This window comes from Coregonus clupeaformis, chromosome 6, assembly GCF_020615455.1.
Source record: "Coregonus clupeaformis isolate EN_2021a chromosome 6, ASM2061545v1, whole genome shotgun sequence".
NCBI lineage: Eukaryota > Metazoa > Chordata > Actinopteri > Salmoniformes > Salmonidae > Coregonus > Coregonus clupeaformis.
Window position 1 is genome coordinate 5,683,387 of NC_059197.1, and position 22,771 is coordinate 5,706,157.

Consider the following 22,771-nt stretch of genomic DNA (forward strand, 5'->3'; position numbering starts at 1 on the left):
CTGCATAATACCATGTTGTTAATCAGTTTTATTTTCAGATCTTCATTAGCTGGTTGTGTGTGTGTGTGTGTGTGTGTTGGACTGTCCTGGTTCTGGGTCTAGGCGTGTGTCTGGTGTTCTTGTGTGCATGCGTGGTGTGTATGTTTGTCAGTGTGTGTGTATGTGTGTCAGTGAGTGTGTGTCTGAATGTGTGTGTGAGGCTATCCTAGTTCCACTGCCGTTAGTTTCTGTGTCTGCTCTGTGTTTATCTGTGCCAGCCCGTTGCTTAATTTAAACTTTCCTCCGCTCCTCTAATTAGTCCTCCTGGCCCTAATGGCCCGCTCTCAGACCCACATGGGAAATCTACGCTAGCCCGCTAAAACTAAATTCTGCCAAACACAGCACTCCTAAATAAGGGGATGCCAATCCATGCTTTTTTATGTATACAAACACACGCACACACGCACGCACACGCACACACAAATGCACATGCACACACACACACACACACACACACACAGACACCCCCATGCAAAACCATCCCGGAATAATCCTCTTCGAACACATCAATACAACAACAGAGGTATGAATGTACAACCTGATCCAGAAAATATGGTACATTGCAGGTACAATTCCCTGCGGTCACTGAGTTCTGATTCACAGTCCTGCTAACAACGCAACTCGGATTAAATTATTCATCTTACACTGTTGGACGAGCGCCAACGCTGACCAGAATTTTAAATCCATCCAGAGCAGTTTTTTTCCTTTGGTTGTTTTCACAGAGAGATCGTGGTTATGGTGCAACAATGGGGGCGGAAACTGCTTCAGCACTTTTAATTAGTGCGACAAGGAGATGTGCGTGTTTGTGCGTGCGTGCGTGTGTCTGAGAGAGAGCCTCTAAATATTTAACAGGCTTGTTAGGTAATCCTGCCGTTTGAAGCCTTTCTACTGGGTTTCATGGCAATTAGCCAATCACATTCTCCAGTGAGCATGTGACTGCAGGTCAACACAATCAGCCAGTGGAGGGTGATGAGGAGGCACCTCTCACCTCTACCTCTGTTTATACACAAATACACTGGGAGTGGGAGCAGACGGCTCCACACTGCAGACTCCTGTCCACCTGATTCCCATCCAGTCGGGAGAGACTGAGCAGGAGAGCCGTAAAGAATGTGTTAGGGTTCATGGTTGTTGTTGTTTTCTTGTTGTTTTCTTGCAGGTGAATGTGACGGCAGAAGTAGATCAGAGTTGTATTCTACAAAGCAGGATTATGGAGTTAGCGAGCTAACTTATTTTGTAGAAAGATAAGCTTGAAATGGGCATGGTCTAATTGATTTAACAAACGAATATAGACATATCTAAGTTTAGCTTTTTTAATGAAATCAGTAGTTATTTCTGGTTGCTTATCAAAGTTAGCTGGCTAACTCATTGATCCTGCGTTGTAGCATACCCCTCAGTACTAGGTACAGAGAAGTTGTGGTGTATGGCATTTTCTTGTATAACACAGCAGAAGCAGTGTCTTCCATGAGGAAAACACACTTTTCTTTACCTCTAGACTGTTTCTTTTTGGACTAGACTGTCTCTCTTCTTTATTTGGAGAAGAAGTGTGAAAAGTATCTTTACATTAGCTCCTCTCTTTTAACTATCACTCTCTCTGGAGACATTCTCCCAATGTGCACAGGCACGGACGCATGCACACGCACACACACACACACGCGCGCATACACACATGCACACACACAGTCTTCACACACACACACACACACACACACACACACACACACACACACACACACACACACACACACACACACACAGAGAGAAACCTATTTCTGTCAGCTGTTCCCAGTGTTGTATCACTGCCTACCCACACACACATAAATCAAACCAAGTTTACTTAGCACAGATCCTCTCGGCGGAAGTTATCATGCTGTGCATAAAACAAAGTGATGGACGACAGCAGATGATAACAATAGCAGAGGCAATCATTGTCACACCCTGGCTCTGGGACTCATTATGTTGAGCCAGGGTGTGTTCATTCTATGTTTTCGGTTTCTATGTTGGGTGTTCTAGGTTGTCTGTTTCTATGTTTGCCGGTGTGACTCCCAATCAGAGGCAACGAGTGTCAGCTGTCGGCTGGTTGTCTCTGATTGGGAGCCATATTTAACTGTCTGTGTTTCACTTTGTGTTTGTGGGTTTTTGTTCCGTGTTCGGTATTTTGTCACCGTGGACTTTGTCACATTGTTTTGGTGCTTTAATATAATAAAGTATGATGTTCGCTCAACACGCTGCGCATTGGTCTACTTCGCTTCAAGACGATCGTGACAATCATAGCAGAATCACGGCTCATGATCACCAAATGCCACTGCTGTAGGCAAACATCTGCAGTTTTTCCTATGTCTATGAGCAGGTGAATAGTATTAGTTTGATGGCATAGCAGTATCATAAATATTACACAAGTCTGGTTATTAGGTGTCATGTCCATTCATGACCACTCATGTCAGATGACATACTGCCTATGAGCCCTGGTCAAAAGTAGTGCACTTTATAGGAAATCAATAAGATCTCACAGTTTTACCAATTTGACTTCAGATTCCAACTTTTATCCACGTTTCTCCAAATGTCAAATATTTTTTTTATATATTTTTTTTATTTCACCTTTATTTAACCAGGTAAGCCAGTTGAGAACAAGTTCTCATTTACAACTGCGACCTGGCCAAGATAAAGCAAAGCAGTGCGATAAAAACAACAACACAGAGTTACATATGGGGTAAAAAAAACATAAGGTCATAAAATACAACAGAAAATATATATACAGTGTGTGCAAATGTAGCAAGTTATGGAGGTAAGGCAATAAATAGGCTATAGTGCAAAATAATTACAATTAGTATTAACACTGGAATGCTAGATGTGCAAGAGATTATGTGCAAATAGAGATACTGGGGTGCAAAAGAGCAAAATAAATAACAATATAGGGATGAGGTAGTTGGGTGGGCTAATTTCAGATGGGCTGTGTACATGTGCAGTGATCGGTAAGGTGCTCTGACAACTGATGCTTAAAGTTAGTGAGGGAGATAAGAGTCTCCAGCTTCAGAGATTTTTGCAATTCGTTCCAGTCATTGGCAGCAGAGAACTGGAAGGAATGGCGGCCAAAGGAGGTGTTGGCTTTGGGAATGACCAGTGAGATATACCTGCTGGAGCGCAGACTACGGGTGGGTGCTGCTATGGTGACCAATGAGCTAAGATAAGGCGGGGATTTGCCTAGCAGTGATTTATAGATGGCCTGGAGCCAGTGGGTTTGACGACGAACATGTAGTGAGGACCAGCCAACAAGAGCGTACAGGTCACAGTGGTGGGTAGTGTATGGGGCTTTGGAGACAAAACTAATTTAAGAAAATAAGGGTTGGGATAGGGTTAAAACATTAAGTTTAGGCATTCATTACGAATTATTAAGTTACGGGTTAAGGATTGGGATAGGGTTAAAACCAAAAGCGAGTTTTGAAGACATTTCCTGACATCCTCAGGACATGGACAGATGTCCAATTTCGAAGTCAATCTTGAGCGATTTGCCTGAGGGAATATGGGTACAATTTCAGACACAGCCAGAGCCTCTGGAGGAGGCTGCTCCCAGCAGTCCTCCTAGCTCTGTGTCTGTCCTCTGAGGTCTCTCTCTCTCAGCTCTGGGACTGCCACTGTCTCCAGTGAGGAACAGGAGGGGTGGGGGCGCTATATTTAGACTCCTAACTCACTCTACAGTATTAGCAAGGAGAAGTGATAGAGCAGCTCTGCAAAAGCTGCTTTCCTTTCATATCAGAGCTCCCCTGGAAATCTGTTTAAGTGTGTAGGCTTGGTAAAGTGTGTGGTGGTGGTGGTGGTGTGGGGGGGGGGGGTTCCTCTGTATGCATGTGCGTGCATGTGTGTGTGTCTTTACCATGCCTGCTGACCCATACCCCCTGTGTCATAATGAATTATGAGCTTGGTCTTGGGGAGAGTTGTCAGCATGATCAGAGGCGAGGAGAGAGAGAAAGACTATTTGCACATAATACGACATTTGAAATGTCTTTATTCTTTTGGAACTTTTGTGAATGTAATGTTTACTGTTAATTTTTATTGTTTATTACACTTTTGTTTATTATCTACTTCGCTTGCTTTGGCAATGTTAACATATGTTTTCCATGCCAATAAAGCCCTTAGAGAGAAAGGAGAGAGAGAGAGAGAGAGAGAGAGGAGGAGAGAGAGAGAGAGAGAGAGAGAGAGAGAGAGAGAGAGAGAGAGAGAGAGAGAGAGAGAGAGAGAGAGAGGAGAAGAGAGAGAGAGAGAGAGAGAGAGAGAGAGAGAGAGAGAGAGAGAGAGAGAGAGAGAGAGAGAGAGAGAGAGAGAGAGAGAGAGAGAGAGAGAGAGAGAGAGAGAGAGAGAGAGACCGAGACCCAGCCAGTCTCCCTGACAACACTGCCCAAGGCTAACGCACACAGCAGGGTGTGAAAGCTGTTTGGTCACAGAGTGCAGTGCAGACTTCTACAGAGATAAAGGAATAGAGCTGTGATTTTCTTCCCACCTATCACCTTGACCTCTCTCTTGTCTTTACCTCTTGTCATGTCTCCTTTTCTACTACATCTACATCTGAGATAATGTGCGATTGTGTGTGTTACTTCTCCACTCAACAACATCTCACTGCCTCACTTCAGTATCCAACGTTTGTCCAGGGGGTTGAGGTTTGGGTTAAAACAGAAAAAATAAGAATGGGTGCCTAGCAATGGGATTGAACCCGCTGTAGAACGTGGTTTAAAGGTCAGGAACAGTCAATATCATGAAATGTTATGATTTTTGGATGATACCAAATCAAAGTATGATGGCCAAAGTATGAAAACTGACTGTTGCTTCTACATTGATACAGTTTGATCATAAAGTGACTGGTCCCCTCCCCCACGTCAAACACTTGGATTCAGGAGGCGGGATTATTAAGGGAATAGGGTGACCCTCTCATTTTAATATACCAATGTTAACATGATATTCTTTTACCTAAGCTTGACTGCCGTTTGACAAAAAAAAATATTCTTGCTCTTATCCATAATAATCTCGTCATGTAGACTAGCCTACCCACACAGCCTACCCACACTGTATCTGGGAGCTGTTGGCTGGAGCACATGTGCCAAGACCAGAGAAGGCACATTTGCTATTTAAAGCAACAGTTTTTCGGACAAAACTATCGATAGAGTGGAAAATGCGATGGAAACACATTGAACTCTAGATTTTGATTCGGTACATGAAAACTTAAGTGAAACATTTATTTTTGTGTGCACTATGTCATCACGTGCTGATTTGGTGGAAACACACCACTGGTGGAAAAATTTGCATATTTTCTTTATGTGGATTTTGGAATATTCGCATGATAATCTGTCGCCAATTGGATGGAAACCTAGCTATTGATGCAATTTCAATGTTGTTTGAGTTGCTTTGTGTGTCACTAAATTAGCTTGAGGTGGAATTTACTGCAACTGTGCTCACTGCATCCAGATTTCTTGACATAGGCGTTTAAAAGAGCTGTCAGTCAAGGCAAGCTCATGAATATAAGATCCCCGCCCACTCAGGGTGTCTTTTCAAACTTCCTGGTAGTTGGCCATGAGAGAAAAAGTAATTATTCTCAAATTTTGAGCATTTCTATCGCCCCAAAATATTATGGATGATAAAAGGCTATTTTACATGGGACCTTTTTGTTCGTGACCTTTAAGCCCTTCCTCTATCCCCATCCACAACGCCCTAGCAAGCCGTGAGCCTACTCGATGGTAATAAGTGCTCACGTTGCCTCTAGTGACTGGTATTGAAGGCATCTCCCGACGTCCTGGGCACCTGGACAAACGTCTAATACTGCAGCCTATCTGGTGTGACCTGGCTGCTCCACTAGCCTCCTGCATCCTGTTGCTCTTATGAGAAAGACTGATCATAAATTGAGGTCACCCTCAATCAAACCTCCACTTTGTCACACCTTCTGCAATCGCTGCCTCCATCTCTGCCACTCTCAAGGTGCCCCCTCCCCTCTTCCCTCCTCCCCTCAGTCCACCCTCCCCTCTGTCCTTCCTCCCTCCTCAGGAGAATGGTTCAATCACAAGCTGTTTTATCAGGATCATCGCCATGGTAGCGCAGAGAGGAGACTGACTGTAGTTTATTGTGTGTGTGTGTGTGATCATGTGTGAGCGTGTGTGAGCATGCCTATGTGAGTGTGTTTGTGTCAGCCTATGTGTGTGTGTTGGCCTGTGTGTGTGTGTGTGTGTGCGTGTGTGTGTGTGTGCGTGTGCGTGTGTGTTACACAGTCAATATAATCTAGGAGCATGTTGATTGCGTCAGTGTGTGTATTCCATCGGGCTAATGAAGAGAGGCTTTCAGGGTCTGCTGATTCATTTGTCCAGATGCAGGGAGGACTCTATATCACCCAGACTGATGGACATTTATTATCTCACTGCCACTGCAGAGAGGGAGGAATAATCTGCTGGAGTCAGTGGGTTTCTCTGTGGGCTTTCTTTCTTTCTTTCTCATCAATTATGCATGTATGAACTACACATTGACACATCCAGCCCAAAGTGGGAGGTTTAAAAAAGATTTACTAGTTGCCAAAGTACCAGAACATGTCTTTAAGTATGTGCTTGCTGGCTTGTGTTGAATAACAGTGTCTGTTTGTTTGTATGTGTTTGTGTGTGGGCGGGGGATGTGGGACGGGTTTGTGTGTGTGTGTGTGTGTAGACAAAACAGATGCTGTAGGCTACATCCCAGTGAGTCCACAGAGCCGCCTCAACACCCACAATGCGGTCCTTCACACCCCCAGAACCCCACAGCATTCCTGCCACCAGACCAGATGCTCCCCACCCTCTTTCTTTCTTTCTTTCTTTCTTTCTTTCTTTCTTTCTTTCTTTCTTTCTTTCTTTCTTTCTTTCTTTCTTTCTTTCTTTCTTTTTCTTTCTTTCTTTCTTTCTTTCTCTCTAATTTTCTTTCCTTCATTCTCTCTCTTTCTGCTCTCTGTCATTCTCTCTCCCTATCTTTCTCTTTCTCTTTGTCTCACTCTCTCTCTCTCTCTTTCTCGCTCCTCTCTCTCACTCTCTTGTTCTCCCATCATCTCTCTCAGGGTATCAGGGCAGTATGTGTGATCAGAGGGTGGACCCATGTGCCTCCAGCCCCTGCCACAACAACGGGAGCTGCTTCCCCCAGGGTCCCGGCCTGGACTTCGGCTGCAGCTGTGCCGCCGGCTTCACCGGCCCGACCTGTGCCCAGCTGGTGGACTTCTGTGCCCTCAACCCCTGTGCCCACGGGATCTGCCGCAGTGTGGGGACCAGCTACAGGTGTCTGTGTGTCCCAGGTGAGCCATCCTGTGTTTGTGGGTGGGTGTGTCTGCGTGCGAGTGAGCGTGTGTGTGTTTGTATGGGGGGGTACTCTCCATCTGATCAACCTTCCATTACCCACACTATAGATAAGCTGTAAGACTAACTAACAGATTGATTCTCCCACAATAAATCAGATATTACAGTGAACCTGCCACATATAATATACAGTGCATTACGAAAGTATTCAGACCCCTTCACTTTTTCCACATTTTGTTACTTTACAGCCTTATTAAAAAATTGATTGAATTGTCCCCCCCCCCATCAATCTACACACAATACTCCATAACGACAAAGCAAAAACAGTTTTCTTTTGAAAAAAATAAAAAAATAAAAAACATATATTTCATTTACATAAGTATTCAGACCCTTTACTGAAAACTTTGTTGAAGCACCTTTGGCAGCGATTACAGCCTCGAGTCTTCTTGGGTATGACGCTACAAGCTTGGCACACCTGTATTTGGGGAGTTTCTCCCATTCTTCTCTGCAGATCCTCTCAAGCTCTGTCAGGTTGGATGGGGAGTGTTGCTGCATAGCTATTTTCAGGTCTCTCCAGAGATGTTCGATCGGGTTCAAGTCCGGGCTCTGGCTGGGCCATTCAAGTGTAACGATCTTGGTTCGACAGACGCTGGGAGACGGGAAGCAAGTACAGGGTGATTATTTAATAAATAAAAGACATGGAACAAAACAGGGACAGTGTCTGGACAGGGGAAATGAAACAAAATCAATGCTGACACAAGGATCAAACAGAGGAACAGACAGATATAGGGGAGGTCAGTAAGCCGTGATGAAGTTCAGGTGAGTCCAATGAAGCGCTGATGCGCGTAACAATGGTGACAGGTGTGCGTAATGATGGGCAGCCTGGCACCCTCGAGTGCCAGGGAGGGGGAGCGGGAGCAGGCGTGACATCAAGGACATTCAGAGACTTTTCCCGAAGCCACTCCTGCATTGTCTTGGCTGTGTGCTTAGGGTTGTTGTCCTGTTGGAAGGTGAACCTTCGCCCCCGTCAGAGGTCCTGAGCACTCTGAAGCATGTTTTCATCAAGGATCTCTCTGTACTTTGCTCCGTTCATCTTTCCCTCGATCCTGACTAGTCTCCCAGTCCCTGCCGCTGAAAAACATCCCCATAGCATGATGCTACCACCATGCTTCACCGTAGGGATGGTGTTAGGTTTCCTCCAGATGTGACGCTTGGCATTCAGGCCAAAGAGTTCAATCTTGGTTTCATCAGACCAGAGAATCTTGTTTCTCATGGTCTGAGAGTCCTTTAGGTGCCTTTTGGCAAACTCCAAGCGGGCTGTCATGTGCCTTTTACTGAGGAGTGGCTTCCGTCTGGCCACTCTACCATAAAGGCCTGATTGGTGGAGTGCTTCAGAGATGGTTGTCCTTCTGGAAGGTTCTCCCATCTCCACAGAGAGGTTCCGGAAGACCTGCTGGAATAGTGCCTCAGCGACCTGGAGAGCAGTAGGTTGACCAGAGAGAGGGATGAAACGGCAGGATTTAGAGAATCTGTCAACAACAACCATAATGGTGGTAAAACCATCAGAAAGGGGGAGATCAGTTACGAAGTCTGTGGACAAGGCCGCTGAGGCACGGGAAGGGGAAGTAGTTTCCCTGCTGGAGCGTCCCAGGGAGATTTGGATTGGGCACATACGGATGGCCATCACGATGAGTGCGTCCAAGGATAGGTTGTCATCCCGACACGCCAACTCCGTCTGGACCTCGTTGCGCAGTCCTCTCCGGAATAGAGTGTGGAGCGCCGGCTCATTCCATCCGCTGGAGACTGCTACAGTCCGAAAGGTGAAGGCGTACTCCACAGCGATCTGGGCACCCTGCCCCCCTCTCTCTTGCTCACCTCCCTCTCTGCCCTCTGGAGAATGGTCGAAGACCACCCTGAACAGAGCCATGAACCTCTCATAGGAACCCAGCTTCTCCTCTCCTCTCTCCCAGACGGCCGTAGCCCACTCCAACGCCCACCCGGTCAGCAGGGAAATTACCGTGGCAACCTTGGACCTCTCGGTGGTGGGGGCTCCCGTCTGATGGGCAAAATAAAGGGAGTACTGGAGTACTTCTCCGGAAGGGACAGTCAGGCGTCGCTGTCCTGGGCGGACGGCTGGGTAGGCTGGGGGACTGGCTCACTGTGACGACCCGGGGTAGGAGGCCCTCTGATAGGGGTATGGAGAGCCTCGCCTCGCTGGGTGTGTCGAGGCGGTAGAGAACGCGGAGGACCTCCTCCATGGCCGTACCCAGTTGCGCCAGCTGATCGTGGTGTTGGTGGAGTGTTCCTTGACCGTCTGGAAATGTGTTTTATCCTCTGCTGCTTCCATATTGCGTATTGTATTCTGTAACGAAATACGCCGGGAGTCAGGAAGCAGGTGCAGAAGGTGAGTTTAATAATGAAACGATGCAGATGAACAGAACATGAGAAGCGTACAGAACGTGAGAGAAAACAATACTACCTAGTGACTGCTGTCTACTGATGGCTAAATAAAGGGGGAGTAATTAAAGAGATAATGATGACCAGGTGTGCGTATTGATGGGGCGCAGGTGTGTAGGTGATGGGGCGTAGGTAATGATGGGGCGTAGGTAATGATTGTTGCCAGGGCCGGTGGTTAGTAGACCGGCGAAGTCGAGCGCTGGAGAGAGGGAGCGGGAGCGGGAGTAGGCGTGACAAATCCATTTTAGAATAAGGCTGTAACTTAACAAAATGTGGAAAAAGTGAAGGGGTCTGAATACTTTCCGAATGCACTGTACAGCATCATAAATTAGCATTGTTACTACTCATCATTCCACAACCCATTCCCCACCCCAGTGATATAATTGATGCAGACACACAGTCGGTAATACGGTGACCATGACTGACGTGTCATTACAGGCTCATTGATCATGCCACTGGTTTTTGTGGTTCCATGCTCAGATTAATGGTGTGGAATCATGACAAATCATTATCCCTTATTCAGCAATTACCCAGCGGTGTAACCAGACCTGAGTTCAAATAGTATTCGAAATCATTTCAATTACTTTAGCTGGACTTGATTGCGCTTGCCTGGTACAAGGGAACCAATAGAATAGTCGCAAAATTGCAAACCCCACCCATTTGGCACTCCAGGCAGGCTAAGCAAATGGTAGTAATATTGGAAAGATTTAAAATAGTATTTGAACCCAGGTCTGAGTGTGACTGCAGGACCCTATCAATAGAACCATCAACACAATGTGACAGGCTGCTCCCCCTCCCTATCAGTCTGTCCTAGAGTTCCCTTTATATATCTTTCTTTCTTGCAGTTACATTTTGATTTAATTTGCAATCTTAGGTTGGGCGGGGAGTGAGATACACTCTAAATTAGTAATGGCTGTTTTACATTTTTTACAGAAACAACCCAATTCCACCATTTTAGATCACTTCACTTAAAATAGTTCCTTTGGTGACCAGACTATCGATTCAGACTGTCCTCTATTGTCCTCTGTAGCCAGGTACTTCTCACCGTGTTCATACTCTTATTAGTATATTCTTGTCTCATAATATTGCATTATGTTATTTGTTCTCTCATAGAAACAACCTCAGACCTTGCATTGGTACAGTATGTTCCTGTCACGCCCTGGCTCTGGGGACTCGTGTATGTTGAGCCAGGGTGTTAGTTTCTTTTTGTAGTGTCTATGTTTCGTTTTCTATGTTCTGTTCTAGGTTATGTGTTTCTATGTTGGCCGGGGTGGTTCTCAATCAGAGGCAACGAGAATCAGCTGTTGCTTGTTGTCTCTGATTGGGAACCATACTTAGGCAGCCTTTTGTGCACTTGTGATTCGTGGGATCTTGTTCCGTGTAGGTTTGTGCTTTGTTAACCAAGGACGTCACGTATCGTTTGTTGTGTTATTGTGTTGCTAAGTACTCTATTAAAGAAGATGTACGCATATCACGCTGCGCCTTGGTCCACTAATTATAACGATCGTGACAGAAGATCCCACCATCAAAGGACCAAGCAGCGTGTCCAGGAGCAGACAGCCTGGACATGGGAGGAGATCTTGGACGGGCAGGGGTCCTGGACTTGGGAGGAAATCCAGGCCGGAATGGATCGCCGTCCGTGGGAGGAGACGGTGGAGGCGCGCCATAGAGAGGAGCAGCGGCGCCAACGGGGCCGACGTCGGACACGCAAGAGGCAACCCCAATACATTTTTTGGGGGGGGCACACGGCATGGACGACGGGGCTGCTGGAGGCAGCTACGGGGCGAGTTTGGGGATTAGGAGAGGATGCCACCGGGTTTGGGGGGGCTGGAAGGGAGGTTGGCGGAGCCTAGAGGTAGAGCAGAGCCAACTCCCCGTACTCAGGCTAGGCAGCGTGAGACTGGGCAGGTTCCGAGGTATGCAGAGCTGCGTACTGTGCCGCGAGTGGTCCGGCACAGTCCGGTACGTCCTGTGCGAGCACCACGCACGTGTCGTGCTAAGGTGGGCATGCATCCAGGACGGAGTGTGCCGGCTCAACGCTCGTGGCCTCCAGTACCCCTCCTCGGTCCCGGATATCCTGCGACAGTGTCACGTGCTGTAGTGCCAGTACGAGTACACAGCCCTGTACGTCCTGTGCTGATACCTCACACAGAGTGTGTAAAAATAGGCATTCAGCCAGGACGGGTTGTGTCAGCTCTTCGCTCCAGACCTCCAGTCCGTCTCCACAGCCCGGCCCGGCCTGTTCCTGCCCCTCGCACCAAGCCAATGGTGCGCGTCGCCAGCCCGGCCTGTTCCTGCTCCCCGCACCAAGCCTATGGTGCGCGTCGCCAGCCCGGCCCGGCCCGGCCCGTTCCTGCTCCCCGCACCAAGCCTATGGTGCGCGTCGCCAGCCCGGCCGGCCCGGCCTGTTCCTGCCCCTCGCACCAAGCCAATGGTGCGCGTCGCCAGCCCGACCCGGCCTGTTCCTGCTCCCCGCACCAAGCCTATGGTGCGCGTCGCCAGCCCGGTCCGGCCCGTTCCTGCTCCCCGCACCAAGCCTATGGTGCGCGTCGCCAGCCCGGCCCGGCCTGTTCCTGCGCCCCACACCAAGCCTATGGTGCGCGTTGCCAGCCCGGCCCGTTCCTGCTCTCCGCACCAAGCCAATGGTGTGCGTCGCCAGTCCGGCCCGGCCTGTTCCTGCTCCCCATACCAAGCCAGTGGTGCGCTTCGTCAGCCCGGTCCGGCCCGTTCCTGCTCCCCGCACCAAGCCAATGGTGCGTGTCGTCAGCCCGGCCCGGCCTGTTCCTGCTCCCCGCACCAAGCCTGTGGTGTGCGTCGCCAGCCCGGTCCGGCCTGTTCCTGCTCCCCGCACCAAGCCTGTGGTGCGCGTCGCCAGCCCGGTCTGGCCCATCCCTGCTCCCCGCACCAAGCCTGTGGTGTGCGTCGTCAGTCCGGCACAGCCCGTGCCTGCTTCACCGGTGCCTGGTCAGGTACCGGTCAGCTGCTCCACACCGGAGCCTAAGCAATCCGCTCCACCGATGTCCAGTCCAGCTCCAGCCAGCGGGGCCAGACCAGACCAGGGGCGTTACGGGGTGGTGGTCACGCCCGGAGCCGGATCCGCCTCCGAGGCGGAATGCCCACCCGGCCCCTCCCCTGTTGGGTTTATGTTGGCGCAGTCGCAGTCCGCGCCTTTGGGGTGGGGTACTGTCACGCCCTGGCTCTGGGGACTCGTGTATGTTGAGCCAGGGTGTTAGTTTCTTTGTGTAGTGTCTATGTTTCGTTTTCTATGTTCTGTTCTAGGTTATGTGTTTCTATGTTGGCCGGGGTGGTTCTCAATCAGAGGCAACGAGAATCAGCTGTTGCTTGTTGTCTCTGATTGGGAACCATACTTAGGCAGCCTTTTGTGCACTTGTGATTCGTGGGATCTTGTTCCGTGTAGGTTTGTGCTTTGTTAACCGAGGACGTCACGTATCGTTTGTTGTGTTATTGTGTTGCTAAGTACTCTATTAAAGAAGATGTACGCATATCACGCTGCGCCTTGGTCCACTCATTATAACGATCGTGACAGTTCCTTCCCATGTACTGTATACTGACAGTATATTCACACATAATATCTATTTTCACCTTTCACTCTAACCTATTCTCTGTTACTCTCCATTGCTCTTCATCTCTTTCTCTCTGTCCTCCTCTCTTCTCTCTCTTTATTTCTCTTTCCTCACCTCATTTCCCTCTCCCCCCTCCTCTGTCATTTTTATTAGGATCTCTTTTTATTAAGTGAGACAGGTGCTTTTCACTTCCTTCCAGACCATTGTATGTCTGCAGCCGTTGTCTGTCTACACAAGTTGGGCAGATGATGCCGTCCAATCACACATCTCCGTTCAGACAGCCCGCATCTAATGGGAATGATGTGATTGGTGATTCGCAATCAGCATTCCAGATGATACGCTTAACACTCCACACCCAGACTCCACACACACACATGCAAGAAGGGACACACGCAACCAAAACACACGCACACACACACACGCAACCAAAACACACGCACACACATACACACATACAAACACACACACAAACGCAAACACACACACACACATAAACAGACAGACACACACATCAGACTCGTTTAGGGAAATAATTGACCTTTTCTCCTGTTCATCAATATGCCAGCTGGTGTCTGCGTCCTCTACAAGGAGAGGAGGCTGTGAGGGAGCTGATATATACTCTAGTGGATCCTAGGCTCCCTGTATCCATATCAGACAGAGGAGAGTCAGACTAGCCAGAGGAAATGGGTCTGGGAGTCTGGGAAAGGCACTTGACATTTCACTGGCTTTTTATGAGAACCTCTGTGATTTATCAAGGCTTACTTTGTATGTAAATGTTTCTTCTCATGGTAAACGACAAACACATGAACACACCAGCAGACAGCCAGACACACACAGCCCGACACACACTCACACACACATTACACATACAGACATGTCTATACTCAGTACAATAGCTTCTGCTTGTAAGCTCTGAAGAAAGAACACAATGTCCTACATCAACTCTGAGATTCTGTTAATCACTGTGTTCTGACCTTGGGCTCATACTGCTTCTCTTTTATAGGAAAAAACATCAAGACCCACAGTTCTCAGTCCCAGTGCAAACCTGCCACCCAGTGGCAACTGGAGTGTACTGCATTTAATAGACCACTAACAGTCACGGCTGAATCTAGGCTTTATCGATGTAACCATAGAATTACATCTAGAATTAATTTAATAGGATGTCTGTGGATATAACATCCACAAGGTTTTGTCATAGTCATGTAGGGAAACAAATGCATTGACTTGTTCCGTCTAAGTGATAATCTCTATGTAGAAATAAAGGCACATTAAACTACTTTTAACTCACCCTTTAAAACCATCTCATAAAAAATATGATATGTGCTGAGGAGTGTACCACCGTGATCTTCTCGTTAGTGATATCTAAACGTAATCATTACTTTAACTGTCATCTAATATTATGATCAAAGACAGTGTGACTTAATGTGTGTGTGGTGTGTGTGGTGTGTGTGGTGTGTGTGTGTGTCTCCCAGGGTACCATGGTCTGTACTGTGAGGAGGAATACAACGAGTGTCTGTCAGCCCCCTGCCAGAACTACGCTACCTGCAGAGACCTCATCAATGCTTACGAATGTGTCTGCACTCCTCAGTATGAAGGTAGGTGTGTGTGTGTGTTGATTTTCATCCAATGTGACTGACAACTCAACGGGGACACTTTTACATATGTTATCCTGGGGTGGGCTTGTGTGATGATGCTGATACTGCAATATGTATGCTAATTCAATGAGTTTATACAACCTGTATCACAAATGTATCCATAAAAGGGATTGTATGTTGTCTACAGTATGTATTTGTGTAGTAGATTGCGAGAAAGTGTGCTGTGTTGGTGTAAACTGTCATATGTAAAGCAGACCTGGATTCAAATACTAGTTGTAATCATTTCAGATACTTATGCTGTGCTTGATTGAGCTTGTCTGTTGCAATGGAACCAATAGAAAAGTCCCAAAAGTGCAAACACAGCCCCCCTGGCACTCCAGACAGGCTTAAGCAAATGCTTAAAGAGTTTGGAATATTTCCAATGGTATTTGAACCCAGGTCTGTAGAGCGTACTGTGTGAGTGTCATTAACGGGCCATATGTGTGTGTGTCCCTGTGCAGGCAGACACTGTGAGATCTACACGGATCCTTGTCTGACGGCTCACTGTCAGAATGGTGGACGCTGTGAGAGTGTGGGCCTCAACGCCACCTGTGTCTGCCCACCTGGTTACCTGGGTGAGGATTTCAACTCTGTATGTGTGTGTTTTGTGTGTGCGTGCGTGCATGCGTCTGTGTGTGAATACATGTCTGTCACCCAGTCTATCATAATGGGCCTTGGGGACACAGGCTGTTCTGACTAGGGAGCAAACCCCCTCTGAACCTTTTGGAAATATAACTGTACCCGATGTTCCAGTTAAACATAATCCCCCCCCCCCTACCGGTTCTCTCAGGGGAGGCCTGTGAGGTTGATGTTAACGAGTGTGAGAGCAGCCCCTGTCATCACGGAGGAACCTGCATCGACCAATCAAATGCTTACACCTGCCACTGCCCCCCAGGCTGGATAGGGGCCAGCTGTGAGATACGTAAGTACATTACCCAGAATCCCCTGTTTGAAGGAGTAAATTATGAAATATAATTACATGCACATGCCTTTCTTATGTTATTCATGTCTGTCTGTCTGTCTGTCTGTCTGTCTGTCTGTCTGTCTGTCTGTCTGTCTGTCTGTCTGTCTGTCTGTCTGTCTGTCTGTCTGTCTGTCTGTCTGTCTGTCTGTCTGTCTGTCTGTCTGTCTGTCTGTCTGTCTGTCTGTCTGTCTGTCTGTCTGTCTGTCTGTCTGTCTGTCTGTCTGTCTGTCTGTCTGTCTGTCTGTCTGTCTCTCTCTCTCTCTCTCTCTCTCTCTCTCTCTCTCTCTCTCTCTCTCTCTCTCTCTCTCTCTCTCTCTCTCTCTCTCTCTCTCTCTCTCCCTCTCTCTCTCTCTCCCCCCCCCCCCCCCCCCTCTCTCTCTCTCTCCCCCCCCCCCCCCCCCCCCCCCCTCCCCTCTCTCTCTCTCTCTCTCTCTCTCTCTCTCTCTCTCTCTCTCTCTCAGACTTGCAGTGGAAGACGGCCCACCCCGAGGACACCCTGACCAACATGCCGCGTCACTCCCTCTACATCATCATCGGCGCCCTGTGCGTGGCCTTCGTCCTCATGCTCATCATCCTCATCGTGGGCATCTGCCGCATCAGCCGCATCGAGTACCAGGGCTCGTCTCGCCATGCCTACCAGGAGTTTTACAACTGCCGCAGCATCGACAGCGAGTTCAGCAACGCCATCGCCTCCATCCGCCACGCCAGGTGAGACGGCACAAATCTCTCTGAACCAGTCACACCTCAGGGTAGACTTGCTTACTATAAGTATATAAGTGCCAGAACATTGTTGATATTTAATGTATTCATTTGATTCAGCCATTAGAAACACCTCCTGTTATAGCTTTACTGTTCACCGGAAGATAAAGACCCATTCAAGTTTCAAGTTTTTAATGTCACATGCACAAGTACAGTGCAATGCCTTTCTTGCAAACTCAAAACCCAACAATGCAATAATCAATAACAATGTAATACTAGAAAAAACACGAGATAAAGGCCCATTCCGGTAGATTTCAGGCCAAACTGGGAAGGTTGCCAGCACTAGTGTATACTCACCTGTAATACACTGTGGGGAAATGTGTAATACCTCTCTTACAACATCATATTCATATTACTCTGTTTGGAACATCTCTTTTATAACACTACACTCACCTGTCACCTGTATTTCATTCTCAACCTAACAACTCTACACTTGAAACATTAAGAACTGTATTGCAGGTAGCTAGCTGTCCTACCTGAAGTGATGTTCCATTTATGTGTTTTCTTCCTTCTCTCAGATTTGGGAAGAAGTCCCGGCCGGCCATGTACGACGCCGCACCCATCTCCTACGAGGACTACAGCCCTGATGACAAGCCCCTGGTCACTCTGATCAAAACAAAAGATTTGTAGAAAACACACCCACACACAGTATCACACATCACCTGTTCACACATACAACTGCACATGTTCGGATGTGCACCAATACACACAAACTCAGTCAATGCAGACCATTTAGTATTTCTTTAGATACAAATTTACAAAATAAATGTGAACAAAACAATAGTTCTGCGGGAAGAAAAATACAAATCTGGAATTTGATAAATCTATTTTACGGTTGGAATATCCATAAAGATACTGTAGCATAAGAGCGTACCTTGCATAATTTTAGTAGGTGTTGGGTGACATTGCCATGTTGGTTGCTTCTTCTCTCCAGTAGAATGTGACTACATTACCCAGGATGCCATTGGGGTCCTAGAGGGGGCGGTTCCTGACATCCCCCACCAACCCATGAGCTCAGTTTAAAGTGTAGATTCAGCAGAGGCTGCTGATAGGAGTTCTTACAGGTGTGGTAGAAATAGGTGCACTTGTCATAGTGCAGTACGATATATATATCTTTCTATATTAAAAATCTGCAGTAGGTTGCCTTACTTGGTGCATGGGTAGATTCGATGGTTTCTGCATAATTTTGAAACCCTCCGTACATTGTGGTTGATTTACTGTATCTTTGCCAGGTTTGTGCCAAAATCGTCTCCTTCTTCAGGCGACAACGTGTGGTAGAGGTAGAACACGTATAAAACCACTTTGGGGGAAGCTTTAAAACAGTGTTTAAAAAAAACATTGGTTATCATGTTTTTGTTATTTACATGCAAGTTCTGTACAAATAAAGGAGGAGTAATAATTGTATTCACAGTGTTGTATGGTTTCCCTATTATGAGGACAGTGTTTTTCGCAGGAGTGGTCGGAGTAGCCAGTGGGCGGGTCTTGTGTGGAGGATGACTGACAGGTGGGGTGGGCGGGTCTTGTGTGGATGATTGACAGGTGGGGTTTAGCTGGTGGGTCTGCTCCAGTAATATATGTGCTTCTGTGTCCCAGGTATAGGTGTCTCTCTCTGTCTGTGTGCGGTTGTGTTGTTCCACTCAGGGTCAACCCCTGGGTGCATTGGTTTTTGGGCGCTGGATGGGCGGCACATTTTAGACCATTCCATTGGTTCTTTAGTGAAATCTCCGCCCCCCCGGAGCATCGAGTGAGCTCTCCACTTGACTGAATTTTGGCCTACTAGGGTCATTGTCCTTTTTTAAATGAGAAGAACCACATTATTATTATCTATGTTCAATGATGTAACAATAAAGGTTTAAGTGAACACAAACCCAGCTGGTGTCTCGTGTGAGTTCCGTGGTGTTTGTACTTATTATTACACCAGAGGTCTATTTGTGTCTAGGAAAACATTTGACTCACAGGATTCTGTTGACTGAATGGAAATGTACTATGACAAGACTTGATCATTGTAATTCACGTGTATAAACATGCATTTAATATGTAAAACCTCAGCTCATTGACTCACTCATCCCGTCACGCCGGCTGGAGCATTGGGCAGCAACAAAGGATCTCCACTTCCTGCCGTCTTTGGCCATCTTCTCCATTGTGCTCCAGCTCTACTGGTGTTGCTGGTTCTCAGTCTTCACTCTTCATTGTTCTCCATGTCCAATGGACAGCTAACCTTGGAATGGAATCTGCATTTATTCTTAGAACATGTCCAATCCAGCTCCAGCAGCGTCTCTTGAGTATTGTGACCAAAACGTCAGCAAGTAGATCTCCATACTCTTGAAATGGGAAAATAATACTGAAGTCGCAAAGATTAATTATCACAACCTGACATGAGAAGTGGGTTTGGATAACCTCCAAAGCAGAAAGCTAAGTACTCTTTTTGGAGAAAGCACAAGGCAAAGTGAAAGACTTCGCCTCACTTACAGTTGAAGTCGGAAGTTTACATACACCTTAGCCAAATACATTTAAACTCAGTTTTTCACAATTCCTGACATTTAATCCTAGTAGCAATTCCGTGTCTTAGGTCAGTTAGGATCACCACTTTATTTTAAGAATGTGAAATGTCAGAATAATAGTAGAGAGAATGATTTATTTCAGCTTTTATTTCTTTCATCACATTTTCAGTGGGTCAGAAGTTTACATATACTCAATTAGTATTTGGTAGCATTGCCTTTACATTGTTTAACTTGGGTCAAACGTTTCGGGTAGCCTTCCACAAGCTTCCCACAATAAGTTGGGTGAATTTTGGCCCATTCCTCCTGACAGAGCTGGTGTAACTGAGTCAGGTTTGTAGGCCTCCTTGCTCGCACACACTTTTTCAGTTCTGCCCACACATTTTCTATAGGATTGAGGTCAGGGCTTTGTGATGGCCACTCCAATACCTTGACTTTGTTGTCCTTAAGCCATTTTGCCACAACTTTGGAAGTATGTTTGGGGTCATTGTCCATTTGGAAGACCCATTTGCGACCAAGCTTTAACTTCCTGACTGATGTCTTGAGATGTTGCTTCAATATATCCACATAATTTTCCTTCCTTATGATGCCATCTATTTTGTGAAGTGCACCAGTCCCTCCTGCAGCAAAGCACCCCCACAGCATGATGCTGCCACCCCCGTGCTTCACGGTTGGGATGGTGTTCTTCGGCTTGCAAGTCCCCCTTTTTTCCTCCAAACATAACGATGGTCATTATGGGAAAACAGTTCTATTTTTGTTTCATCAGACCAGAGGACATTTCTCCAAAAAGTACGATCTTTGTCCCCATGTGCAGTTGCAAACCATAGTCTGGCTTTTTTATGGCGGTTTTGGAGCGTGGCTTCTTCCTTGCTGAGCGGCCTTTCAGGTAATGTCGATATAGGACTCGTTTTACTGTGGATATAGATACTTTTGTACCCGTTTCCTCCAGCATCTTCACAAGGTCCTTTGCTGTTGTTCTGGGATTGATTTGCAATTTTCGCACCAAAGTACGTTCATCTCTAGGAGACAAAACACATCTCCTTCCTGAGCGGTATGATGGCTGCATGGTCCCATGGTGTTTATACTTGCGTATTTTTGTTTGTACAGATGAGCGTGGTACCTTCAGGCATTTGGAATTTGCTCCCAAGGATGAACCAGACATTTTTTCCTGAGGTCTTGGCTGATTTCTTTTGATTTTCCTATGATGTCAAGCAAAGAGGCACTGAGTTTGAAGGTAGGCCTTGAAATACATCCACATGTACACCTTCAATTGACTCAAAGGATGTCAATTAGCCTATCAGAAGCTTCTAAAGCCATGACATCATTTTCTGGAATTTTCCAAGCTGTTTAAAGGCACAGTCAACTTAGTGTATGTAAACTTCTGACCCACTGGAATTGTGATACAGTGAATTATAAGTGAAATAATCTGTCTGTAAACAATTGTTGGAAAAATTACTTGTGTCATGCACAAAGTAGATGTCCTAACCGACTTGCCAAAACTATAGTTTGTTAACAAGAAATTTGTGGAGCGGTTGAAAAATGCGTTTTAAACTTCCCACATCAACTGTAGACTAGTGCGTGAAAACCAACTCAAAATTCTATCATATCAATATTGTGCATTTCACAACTCCTGAAAACATGATCAATCTTATCAATTGAAGGAAAAACAGGTAAACACCAGAGGTTTTGTAAGCACTGGCGTTATCTAGCATCAAGCCACCAAAAGACATGCTAAACACAAGAGACACTATATGACCTCAACAACACTGGCCAGCCAGTTTTCAGAATGAGGAGTGTCCATAGACTCAGCACCCACTACCATAGGACAATGTGCAAAATGTTTCCACCAATAGATAGTCCCTCCATGCCCTGCTGCCCCAGACAACATGTCAGCAGTGAGAAATACCCACAGAAATGTAGCTACGGCTGGCCATGCTGTCCACCTGGCTACCACTACCCCGGCCACCAGCTTTGCACCCTCCGCTATAACTTGCCGATGCCCCCCCCCTTCTCCTTCACACAAATTCAGACAGCTGATGTTCTGAAAGAGCTGCAACATCTGGACCCCTACAAATCATCTGGGCTAGACAATCTGGACTCTTTCTTTCTAAAATTAGCCGCCGAAATTGTCGCAATCCCTATTACTAGCCTGTTCAACCTCTCTTTCGTAATGTCTGAGATCCCCAGAGATTGGAAAGCTGCCGCGGTCATCCCCCTCTTCAAAGGGGGTGACACTCTAGATCCAAACCGTTACAGACCTATATCCATCCTGCCCTTCAAAAGTTTTTGAAAGCCAAGTTAACAAACAGATCACCAACCATTTAGAATCCCACCGTACCTTCTCCGCTATGCAATCCGGTTTCCGAGCTGGTCATGGGTGCACCTCAGCCACGCTCAAGGTCCTAAACGATATTATAACCGCGATCGATAATAGACAGTACTGTGCAGCCGTCTTCATTGACCTGGCCAAGGCTTTCGACTCTGTCAACCACCACATTCTTATTGGCAGACTAAATAGCCTTAGTTTCTCAAATGACTGCCTCGTCTGGTTCACCAACTACTTCTCAGATAGATAGAGTTCAATGTGTCAAATCGGAGGGCCTGTTGTCTGGATCTATGGCAGTCTCTATGGGGGTGCCACAGGGTTCAATTCTCGGGCCGACTCTTTTCTCTGTGTACAGTGGGGAAAAAAAGTATTTAGTCAGCCACCAATTGTGCAAGTTCTCCCACTTAAAAAGATGAGAGAGGCCTGTAATTTTCATCATAGGTACACGTCAACTATGACAGACAAAATGAGGAAAAAAAATCCAGAAAATCACATTGTAGGATTTTTAATGAATTTATTTGCAAAATATGGTGGAAAATAAGTATTTGGTCAATAACAAAAGTTTCTCAATACTTTGTTATATACCCTTTGTTGGCAATGACACAGGTCAAACGTTTTCTGTAAGTCTTCACAAGGTTTTCACACACTGTTGCTGGTATTTTGGCCCATTCCTCCATGCAGATCTCCTCTAGAGCAGTGATGTTTTGGGGCTGTCGCTGGGCAACACGGACTTTCAACTCCCTCCAAAGATTTTCTATGGGGTTGTGATCTGGAGACTGGCTAGGCCACTCCAGGACCTTGAAATGCTTCTTACGAAGCCACTCCTTCGTTGCCCGGGCGGTGTGTTTGGGATCATTGTCATGCTGAAAGACCCAGCCACGTTTCATCTTCAATGCCCTTGCTGATGGAAGGAGGTTTTCACTCAAAATCTCACGATACATGGCCCCATTCATTCTTTCCTTTACACGGATCAGTCGTCCTGGTCCCTTTGCAGAAAAACAGCCCCAAAGCATGATGTTTCCGCCCCCATTCTTCACAGTAGGTATGGTGTTCTTTGGATGCAACTCAGCATTCTTTGTCCTCCAAACACGACGAGTTGAGTTTTTACCAAAAAGTTCTATTTTGGTTTCATCTGACCATATGACATTCTCCCAATCCTCTTCTGGATCATCCAAATGCACTCTAGCAAACTTCAGACGGGCCTGGACATGTACTGGCTTAAGCAGG

At 46.7% G+C, this 22,771-nt stretch overlaps 1 protein-coding gene across 2 annotated transcripts in view; it reads left to right on the forward strand.

Moving 5' to 3' along the window:
* The window catches only part of LOC121567555 (delta and Notch-like epidermal growth factor-related receptor), a 60,724-nt gene extending 42,137 nt beyond the window's left edge, over positions 1 to 18,587 (forward strand). For both annotated transcript variants that reach the window (XM_045217743.1, XM_041877698.2), the window contains exons 8-13: positions 7,091 to 7,321; positions 14,836 to 14,958; positions 15,459 to 15,572; positions 15,788 to 15,919; positions 16,423 to 16,669; positions 17,239 to 18,587. In XM_045217743.1, coding sequence (XP_045073678.1) covers positions 7,091 to 7,321; positions 14,836 to 14,958; positions 15,459 to 15,572; positions 15,788 to 15,919; positions 16,423 to 16,669; positions 17,239 to 17,350 — 959 coding nt within the window. In that variant the 3' untranslated portion in view covers positions 17,351 to 18,587. The remainder of the gene's footprint in view (positions 1 to 7,090; positions 7,322 to 14,835; positions 14,959 to 15,458; positions 15,573 to 15,787; positions 15,920 to 16,422; positions 16,670 to 17,238) is intronic.
* Positions 18,588 to 22,771: the final 4,184 nt, after the last annotated feature.